This window comes from Zingiber officinale, chromosome 9A, assembly GCF_018446385.1.
Source record: "Zingiber officinale cultivar Zhangliang chromosome 9A, Zo_v1.1, whole genome shotgun sequence".
Lineage (NCBI taxonomy): Eukaryota > Viridiplantae > Streptophyta > Magnoliopsida > Zingiberales > Zingiberaceae > Zingiber > Zingiber officinale.
In genome coordinates, this window is record NC_056002.1 from 120,775,998 (window position 1) to 120,786,747 (window position 10,750).

The 10,750-nt window shown below is 36.8% G+C and overlaps 2 protein-coding genes and 1 long non-coding RNA gene across 4 annotated transcripts; all 3 read left to right on the forward strand.

Annotated features, from left to right (window-relative positions):
- The first annotated feature begins 3,828 nt into the window (after positions 1-3,828).
- Positions 3,829-6,082, forward strand: LOC122018836. 2 transcript variants are annotated; one of them, XR_006121921.1, is made up of 3 exons: positions 3,829-4,102; positions 5,036-5,122; positions 5,952-6,082. It is a non-coding gene; the product is annotated as an uncharacterized LOC122018836 (long non-coding RNA). The 2 variants fall into 2 exon arrangements; XR_006121922.1 differs by lacking the exon at positions 5,952-6,082 and adding an exon at positions 5,354-5,435.
- A 190-nt stretch (positions 6,083-6,272) lies between these two features.
- LOC122019533 (zinc finger MYM-type protein 1-like) lies at positions 6,273-7,829 on the forward strand. Its single transcript, XM_042576990.1, has one exon. It carries the CDS (start codon positions 6,273-6,275, stop codon positions 7,827-7,829), a length of 1,557 nt encoding a protein of 518 aa, XP_042432924.1.
- A 670-nt stretch (positions 7,830-8,499) lies between these two features.
- Positions 8,500-10,500, forward strand: LOC122021110. The gene is made up of 2 exons (XM_042579196.1): positions 8,500-8,986; positions 9,243-10,500. The coding sequence occupies exons 1-2, from the start codon at positions 8,921-8,923 to the stop codon at positions 10,338-10,340; spliced, it is 1,164 nt and encodes a 387-aa protein (XP_042435130.1). The 5' UTR covers positions 8,500-8,920; the 3' UTR covers positions 10,341-10,500.
- The last annotated feature ends 250 nt before the right edge of the window (positions 10,501-10,750 follow it).

Genomic DNA, 10,750 nt, shown 5'->3' on the forward strand with positions numbered 1-10,750 from the left:
TAGCATTTTCTTGCGGCTATCTAGTCACCCCTAACTTTGCTCACTTGGTCGTCCAAAGGGAAACTTCGTCTAGTAATAGATAGAAACCATGACTCAGAACGAGCTCAAAGCGAGTTGTCCTAGGATCACATTGTAAGTAGATGAAACATCGACCACTATGAAGATAGCAGTCCGAGTTCCCTTCCAAGATTCGTTTCCCAAGGATAACAGGAGATTGATCTACCTAAGCGACTCAACCTCATGATTAAGTAAACCCAGACAACGCTATAGAGATGGATCACAACTTATGTCCATCTATCTGCATATGGTCAAAAGCATTTTAAAAAATCATATTCACTAAGCTCTCTGTGTCAACAAAGACTCTCATCACGTTGTAATTAGGTATGGCAGCCCATATCACCAGTGCATCCTCATGGGGAGTAGTTACCCCTTCCAAATCTCAGGGGCCAAAATTAATTGGAGGGGCCTTCCTCCGGCCGAGATTTGGAGCCAATTTTGTAACTCTCGAGCCTTCGGCATAAGTCTTCTTGACTCAGTTTGAGTCTCCATCGGTCGAGCCTCCCAAAATCATATTAGTTCAAGTACCTATCGCCTGCAAATTAGTGCAATATAATGGGTTCTGCAAAGACTCCCGCCTGCAAATCCGACTCTTGAGGAAGTACCTATCGCCTCAACTGAGGTGTCTCTCATTCCTCGTCGAGTACAACACGGTCCAACTAATGTGATCAACTAATACTTGGAACTCTTCCCTGGCCATGGTGATAGCCTCACCACAAATTACATCTCCTATGGGGTTAGGACCCTCGATAGTTCTCCCGAGTTCTACCATCTCAACATCTTAGTTCAAGCATTTTCCACAGACGACGTCAATTTGTTCTTGTCTAAGATCACGGTTGGCGAGTCAATGGGAGGCAACTGTTGAGGGAGAGATCTTGGATGCTTCGATGATAAAGAAAATGTTTGGGATATCTGCAACACTTAACTAGACATTAGAATGGCCATTGAGGATGGACTCGGCATGATGATGGGAAAGGTATAAGATGTAGAGTAGTAGAAGAGTTTAGATGTCAGTGTGTGCATACCTACACTTGTAGAAACATGCGACCTTTTAAAGAACTGTAGTTGTGCCCCTAGATTACTCATGCATTTGCTAATGTCTTCTGGGAGAAACGGCTACGTTGTCCACATCTTTTGGGAGAAACAACTATGTTACTAATGTTCTTCGAGAAAAATGGTACGGCAAGCCACATAGAATGTAGGCCCCAACGTTGGATGACCGAACTGAAAGAGTCGATTGAACCAAGTCAAAGAGGTTTGGTGACTCAATAGACAGAGTCGGATGGCCGAGCTGAAGGAATTGGATAAACTAAGTCGGAGGGATCCGATGACTAAATAGGTGGAGTCAAATAACCCAATTGAAGGAATAGGATGAATCGAGTCCAAAGAGTGTGGTCAAGTCTAGTAATCACTTTAACCTCTCACTCTACTTACGCCTCGCTATATGTAGGCTTTCCTATCCGCTACTCATTTTAAGGATTGTTTTTTATTATTATTATTATTTTAATCCAAAATGTGATGTTTTCTAGTTAATGAACGTTGGCTCATTAAGGATCTTGACCAACTACACGAAACCTTAATGAATAAGGAAGTTGAATATAAAAAAGAAAATCTGAATGATCCTAAACGTATTCTTGACAAAATAAAATGCAATCATATTTTTACTCTTTGGACTTTCAAGCTAATGTTTGCCTTCATTTTATCATATGCATGGATCATCAAAGTATTTGCCCCGGTACAGCAGTGTTCAACAGTTTATTTAGGTATTTATGATTTGAATGTTAATTATAGTGTATTATAGAGTTTTTTTTTCTAGTAAAATAAAAAATGTAAGACGTTGACGGCTAAATGAGGAGCCGTTCATACTTTAAACTTATCTGATGGATCAACTAAGTTACTCGCGCTTTGGAATTTAAACCCATCAGGTGCCTTAGACTCTTTCCACATCTACTTTCATTTTTGTCACATGAGTACTGAATGAATATTAAGGTACTTTTACATTAAAAAAAAAATGATTTTGCATTTGTAAAAAACATAAAGTGGGATCATATATGATTCTTTAAAAGTTAAAATATTCATATAGATTACTTTCGTTTATATTATATGACAATATAAGATCAATAAAATATTTTTTATAATACACTTTATATTTTATCCTACGCTTGTCATAAATAGTGAAACTATATTTTTTTTGTCTTCTTAAACGCTTATAATCGACGTGGGAATCAATTTTGCTGCATGAAGATTTTTTATAAAATTAGATAGATTGATTTTTTTTAATTCATAAATTATCAAATCAACATTTTTACTCGTCTGTGTACGTAGGTTTCATATTACTGATTTCGGTTACCAAAGTTTTAGAATTTTAAAAACACAACTCAAACAAAGCATAGCAAATTTATGTTCTGCATAAGTGTTTATGGATTTATTTTTAGATTATTTCTAAAAATGTTCATATTAATGAAGATATTTTTTACTTTTAAAAATTCATAATTTCTTCTATCTATTTTTAATAGAGATTTTGATTATATTTTTAACAATCCTTAATTAAAAAAAATACTATTACTCACATGGTTCAGGTTTCTCTTCAAATATTTGATCATTCTTGACTTGCTACAAGCTTCTCTCAAACATTCGGTCACTTTTGACCTATTTCAAGTTTTCCTTCAAACACTCGATCACTTTTAACCTGCTCCGGATCTCTCCGTAAATATCCGATCACTTTGGACCTATTTCAAGACTTACCGGAAGCATTTAATCAGTACTCTTAATCTACTTTGAGTCTCCCCTCAACTTCTTTCAAGGTCACCTCATATGACATCCGATCTGGATCATAATTCTAATATCACTTATTAAGATTAAAAGAATTTATATATTTTCATAATGATTTAATATTATATATTTTAAGTATAAATCCTTATAAATTTATTTTTTATTCTATTAAAAAGGCTTATTAATAAAGATCTCTTTATTTCTAATGTAAACTTTGATGGTATATCTAACATAGTCACCCGTTATAAATAGTTAACTGCATAAGTCCATTCTAAATTTACTGTCTTAAATTTGTAATCAAAACCCAACTGTTAAATTTTATGCGATCTGGCAATACCATTATACAACTCGCTATATTAATTTAAAAAACTCATATCTCTAAATGTATGCTATAAAATCTATGTAAGGGCATGATTACATTCAAAATCAAAATGATATAACGAATACAATAAAATAAATTTGATTTAAAGTATTTTTGAGATATTTAACCTCAACAATGATAATTTAAGGATAGTATTTATAACAGTCGACTCCGGATGCTAATAAAGAAAGGGGGCGTAATAAGGAGGTGCTATGCGTTTTAGAAATTTTAAAACCTTAATGCGAGAAATAAATAATATAAAAATGGTTCGGTAAATGTTGTTATCAGATAGATACCAATATGATACTCATGTAACATCACTTGTTTTTAATCAATTGGCGGTAAAAAGATGAATATGTTCGTTTCTAGCGCCTCCTGTAAATTCGTCCCAAGGTTAACACGGAAGAGGTAAATCACGGATGACTACTAGCCTTTGGAATAGTGACTAGCACATAAGGGAGATATTTACCTCGGCTTTACCGAGATTCGAACCCCAAACCTCATTGGTAGTAACACCTCATACAATGGCGTAGTCAGTACTGGGCTGCACTGGGCTTCAGCCCAGTGCAGCCCAGCAATTTTTAACACCTAACTCCCTAATTCCTAGGTTTTTTTTTTCACCGCCCAGTGCAGTAAACACATCGAGCCCACTGCACAGTGGTAACCTAGCAATTTTTCGCCGCCCTCCTCCTCTAGCACGACGAACACATCGAGGCAGTAATCGTTGCCACCTTCTATCCTTCTTCAATCTTCAGCCGTCAGCACATCATCTCCTTCTTCACTCTTCAGCCGCCGGTTCTCCTCGCTTAGCCTCTTGCAAATCTTGAGCTGCCGAGGCGCCGATTCTCCTCAGTCCTCGCTCAGCCTCTTCCTCTTGCAATACCTTTTCAAGCACTGCTGCACTACTAAGTGGTAATCTACTAATCTCCCTCTACATCTTCTTCGTCCTTCGTCAAAGACTCAAAATCCAACCTCTCCAGATCTCCAAATCTCAAATGCTCTCCTGTTCTATAACAGCAATTTCCACTTCTTTTTTTTTTTAATGATTTGTGAATTCTTTGGTAATTTGGTTCCTTCGTCTCAATACTTCTGCTGTCATATATTTATTCTTTGGCATATTTCATTCTGCCATCTGTGCAATTATATTGTTCTGCATTTGATTTTTATTCGTCTTACTGGACTTGGAGGAGTTACAAAATACGAAAAGGTCCCAAGTATGTTTCAAAAATGAAAAAAAAAAAAAACAGCAACTGATTTGACTCAAGAAGTAAGAACATCTACAAAAGTATCTTCATCATGTTCTTGATTTTAATTTTTATTTATTTTCCAGCTTTGATGGGATTTTAGTTCAAAAGCATTTTTGAAGTTTATGTTTCTTTCCTTGTGGCATCCCTTGTCATTGTTCTGATACTGGTTCAATTGCTCATACATATGTTTTATTCCTTGTCATTGTTCAATTGCCCAGTACTGACTACGCCATTGCTTCGTCTTCCTTGCTAGTTGCTTCACCCTTATAGGAATTTCGTAGCTCTTAGAATGTTTTGTGTGAGTTTAGTCTTGACGATCTGGGGATCGTCATGTATGATGGATTTACCAGAATAACAGTAGAGATTGTTCTTCATAGAATCATAGTTGCTTTAATTTGCCCTAATGTTTTTTAGGAAAGTTTTTTCCAACCTAGGTTAAATTTTTGAGAAATTTAAACATTCTGTCAATCTAAATGTGATACTCATTATTATTTGTGATTGTTGTGGTTGAAAAAAAAGAGTAAAAGGTCCTAAGTTTACTTCTAAATTCTCACATTTGTTCCCTTTTTAAGTCCTTTATTTTTATTTTTGATTTCAGGCATTTCAAGTTTTAGCATAGCACCGGATTTTACGGGTAGGCAGTGGACTTCTCTTTATCTTAAAGTGACAAATCATAGCCTCACAGGTAATTTTAGATTTGTAGTTGTGATTTTTTTAAAATTATTTAAAATTTTAAATTATCTGAAAATTATGATTCTAATACTAGGGAAAGTTGTGATATTATAAATTGATTTATTATTGTGTTTGAGTTTATCATAAAATGAATAATATGATTGAGTTTGTTATAATTGATTGGTAGTTATTTTTTTGTTCTTAAGTTATAAATAATTAATTTATAGTTATTTTTTTTTCTTAGGTTATAAATGGAACACCAACAACCTTCAAATAAAAAGCCAAAAACATTATTGTCATTTTTTAGGAAAAGAGATGATCAGTATGAATCTAATAATCAATTGCAATGTGATATACCTCTTAGATCAACAGTTGGATCCTCTACTTCCGATTTACAGCCTCATTTTGTATCTAGGCCAATAGAACAAAGAGAAGAAGAATTTGATATTTCTTCTATTGAACGAGATCCAGGATTACGAAAATTGATTTGTGAATACTCTGTTAATGAGCGGGATGAGATTAGAAGAGCATATATCAAAGCAGGTCCTTATCAATCCAAACTTATTGAGTATCCAAGAACAAAAATTGGAAAGCAAAATCGGCGATTTCAATATGTTTGGTTCAAACAATTTCCTTGGCTAGAATATTCACCTTCAAAGGACAAAGCATATTGTTTTCCATGCTTTCTTTTTGAGAATACAAGTAATCCAATGGCTCGTTCTGCACTTGTTTCTGAAGGGTTTAACAGTTGGAAGAGAGTTAATGATGGAGAAAAATGTGCATTTCTTATTCATGTTGGTTCATTGTCTTCATCACATAATAGATGTGTGAAATGTGTTCAGGATTTGATGAAACCAAAGCAAAATATTGACAAAGTGTTGAATGCTCAATCTACGGAAGAAATTATAAAGAATAGGTTGCGCCTAAAGGCAACAATTGAAGGTTTATTATGGCTTGCAACTCAAGGATGTTCTTTTAGAGGTCATGATGAGTCAGAGAATTCCTTAAATCGTGGAAATTTTATTGAATTGTTGAAATTTCAAGCACATTTAAATGATGAAATTGCAAAAGTTGTGTTACATAATGCCCCACAAAATGCTAAATACACTTCTCCGCAAATTCAAAAGGAAATATTGCATATTCTTGCTAATAAAGTGAGAACAATGATTCGAGATGAATTGGGAGATGCCAAGTTTTGTATTCTTGTTGATGAAGCTCAAGATGAATCTAAAAAAGAACAAATGTCTCTTATTTTCAGATTTGTTAATAATTCTGGATTTTTGGTGGAACGTTTCTTTGAGATTGTGAGTGTTGAGGACACAACATCAGCAAACCTTAAGAAATCAATTTCTGACATCTTTGTTCAACACAATATTCAAATCCACAACATGAGAAGACAAGGGTATGATGGTGCAAGTAATATGCGTGGTGAATGGAATGGACTTCAAGCATTATTTCTTAGAGACTGTCCATATGCCTATTATGTACATTGTTTTGCTCATCGTTTACAGTTAACATTGGTTGCAGCTGCTAAGGATGTGCCTTCTATTTGGCAATTCTTTTCTTATTTGACTTCCATTGTAAACTTCGTCACCTCGTCTCCTAAACGTCTTAGTGATTTACAATCTGCTCAACAAGAAGAGATTGCATATATGTTGGCTATTGGTGAGTGTGAATCTGGTACAGGAGCTAATCAAATTGGTACATTGCATAGACCTGGTGCTACTCGTTGGAGCTCTCATTATGATTCTGTTAGGAACTTGATAGACATGTATGCAGCAACTTGTAAGATCCTTGGAAATCTCAGTGAAAATGGGCCAAATGGTACAATACGTGGTGAAGCTTGTGGTTTATGCAACATGATTACGAGTTTTGAGTTTGTATTTGTGTTGTTTTTGATGGAAAAGATCTTAGAAACCACTGACATTCTTTGTCAAGCTCTACAAAATAAATCACAAGACATTGTGAATGCTTTAAAATTTGTCTCAACCACAAAAGTCATCCTTCTAAAATTTAGAGAAGATGGTTGGGATGAATTTTTTGTGAAAGTAAAGGTTTTTTGTGAACGACATAATATTGAGATGCCTGATATGAGCTGTGGTTATAAAGTTAATCGTTATTGTCAACAACGGGATCATGTTACAGTTGAGCATCACTATCACTATAATATTTTTAATGCTGCAATAGATTTTCAAGTGATGGAACTAAATTGTAGATTCAGTGAGGCAACAATGGAACTTCTTGCTCTTTGTTCAGCTTTGGATCCTACTGATTCATTTAAAAAATTTAATATGGGCGATATTTGCAAGCTTGCATCAAAATTTTATCCGGCTGATTTTAGTCAACAAGAAATTCATGCTTTGAGAGTTGAATTGGAACACTATCAACTTGACATAGTTTGTGATCATGAGTTTCAACAAATTTCTACTCTTTCTGTATTATATAGAGAAATGATTGTGACTAAAAAGGCTGAGAGTTATGTTATGATTCAGAGATTGATTCGTCTTGTCTTAACTCTTCCTGTATCAACTGCAACTGCAGAGAGAGCCTTTTCATCCATGAAATTTCTCAAAACGGCACGTCGCAACAAGATGGATGATGATTTACTTTCTGATTGCATGATTCTCTACATAGAACGACAATTGTCTGAGAAAATAGACTTGGAATCAGTAATAGATGAGTTTTATACACTAAAATCTCGTCGAGCACAGCTTAAGTAGATGAAGTATTTTGTATGAAATTTGAACTATGTAAAAAGATATTGGGATATAAATATTATGTGTTTGTTAAATGTTTAGTATACATGTATATTTTATTATTGTCGTAATTTAGCCCAGGGTATTTAAAGTCTCTGGCTACGCCATTGACCTCATATGCTAGCCATTAGACCCATTCGAGGGGATAAAAAAAATTGTATGGATAAATTTTTTATAGTGATCGACATTACCGTCGAAACGGCCTCTTATCAGAAAATCCTGAAGGAATTTTTGAGTGAACGATACTATTTAATTGATAAGAGTCTATACAGAAAGTGCTCGAATCTGACATCTCAATTAAATGGTACGATTTCATAATCAAAATACCCCTAGTTCAGTTGATGATGATGATCAAGATGATGGGTAAAATAAATGAGAGTCAAGCAAACTGATGAAACGGTTTGTTCTTTAAAAAAACAAAACTCACAAGGGGCTAAGCGAAATTTTTTACCGTCCAGCAATTGCTAATCTCACGTCCTGTGATCCGTTACAGATATTATTATCCTCTTCAGTATTTTGAAACTATTAATTAAAATGGTTAGTTTGAAAGAGGAAACGAAAGTACTGGTGGCCGTTCGATACTTGGATTTAGTAATATCTATAAATATAAAGGGCGAGGAGGAAAATAGGCATGACAATCTGTCGTTACATCGACGAAGCCAGAGCAGCACAACAGCCACGCAAGAGAACAAACGCAGAAGAGGTCGAGAGGAGAGGAGGAGAGGAGGAGAGGGGCACCATCGGATCGATTCCTGTCGTCGTCGTTTCCTTTCCCGGTTCCTCCTGCCAGGCTGATTTTTAGGGGCTCGCGCTGCGATTGGCCCACGCCATTCATCGAAAACGAGGAAGATAGCGAGGATAATCTTGAGCGCCGGAGGAGGCGGCCGGACGTCGCCGCTGGCGAGACGGCGACCGGCTGTGATCTGATCCGTGCCTGGCATCGCCAGACAGAGCTGTGGAGCTTCGAGACTTTTCTGGGCGGAAAATTTTTATTCTGATTTTTTTTTTTTGTTTTCCTTCTTCCCTTCTGATTCTGGATTTCATTTCCGCTCATCATGCGGGAATCTGGATACTATTGTTCCAAGAAGACCGACGATATCTGCGAGGACGTCTGCGGCGAGGTGATTTTTAATTCACTTCCCTTTTCCGGAGACCTTTATTAGGGTTGGGAATCGGTGAATTCGATTTTTTTCTGCTTGATTTTAGTTTGTTCTTCAGTTTATCCATCCGAGGTCTAGATAATGTCGGCCTCGTCTGTTTGCTTAGTTTCAAATTTTTACCGATTTTTGGAAAAGAAGGGTATGGATTGTAGGCCTTTTCTCGAGCAATTTGTTCAAGTTTGCTTACTTTTTCATCGTTTGATTTCTTTTGCTGCAGATGTCGAGGGCGGGTCTCAGCATGTCGCGACTCCGGTGCGCCCTCCGAGGGTTCGATTTCAAGGCATTGCTTCTCCTCTTCATCGGAGTTCCGATCCTCATTGTCATCATCTACTTGCATGGGCAAAAGATCAGCTATTTCCTCCGACCCATCTGGGAGTCCCCTCCCAAACCCTTCCGTACTATCCCCCACTACTATCATCCCAACGTCTCGATGGAGCGCCTCTGCCAGCTTCATGGGTGGGGCGTCCGCGACAACCCTCGCCGTGTCTACGATGCTGTCTTATTCAGCAACGAGCTCGATATGCTCGAGATCCGGTGGCAAGAGCTCAGTCCGTACGTCTCAGAGTTTGTCCTCCTTGAATCAAATTCCACCTTCACTGGTCTGATAAAACCCCTCGTTTTTGCCAACAACCGGAAACGATTTAAGTTTGCTGAGTCACGGCTAACCTATGGCAAGATTGGGGGAAGGTTCATGAAGGGAGAGAATCCTTTTGTTGAGGAGTCATACCAGCGAGTGGCCCTGGATCAGCTTCTAAAGATAGCAGGTATCGAGGATGATGACTTGTTGATCATGTCTGATGTCGATGAAATCCCAAGTGGCCATACGATTGACCTCCTGAGATGGTGCGACGAGATTCCTGAGAAACTTCATCTGCAGCTCCGTAATTATCTATACTCTTTTGAGTTTTACCTTGATAGCAAGAGCTGGAGAGCTTCCATTCACAGGTACCGTTCAGGGAAGACCAGATATGCTCACTTCCGTCAGACGGATGATCTGTTAGCTGATTCTGGTTGGCATTGCAGCTTCTGTTTTCGCTACATAAGTCAATTCATATTTAAGATGAAGGCGTATAGCCATGTTGATCGTGTGAGATTTGCCTACTACTTGAATCCTTACAGAATTCAAGATGTGATATGTCGAGGAGCAGACCTGTTTGACATGCTTCCAGAGGAATACACTTTTAAAGAAATTATTGGCAAGTTGGGTCCGATACCTAGTTCATATTCTGCTGTTAATCTTCCTTCTTATCTACTTCATCATGTCGATCAGTTTCTGCACCTCTTGCCTGGCAATTGCATGCGAGAAAGTGAGTAAGTTTTCTTGGTGGTACTTCTGATTGCTTGCATATGCTACAGGGTCTAGTTGAGAAAAATTGATGGCTGTGGCATTGAGATGAAGATTAGTATCTGACACAATTGGATGATTCATTTGGCATAAAAGGCAAGCAATGAAATTTTATTGTGATGTGCTATAATGTTAGTGAAGCTGATTGTATTTCTACAAATTTTCTTGGTTCCATCGCTATTTATTAGTTGAGGGAGATCAGGAAAATTAACTAGCACTGGAGGTGCGACTCTACTTTGACTTCATGGATATATAATATACCCCCTGTTACTGAAGAAAAGAAACCGAGGAATGTTTCCTAAATTTTTTATCTATGGGATTTTTTTTCTCAAAAATTAATTTATTCATGTATTTTCTTTCATTCTTTTAGATATTTATGG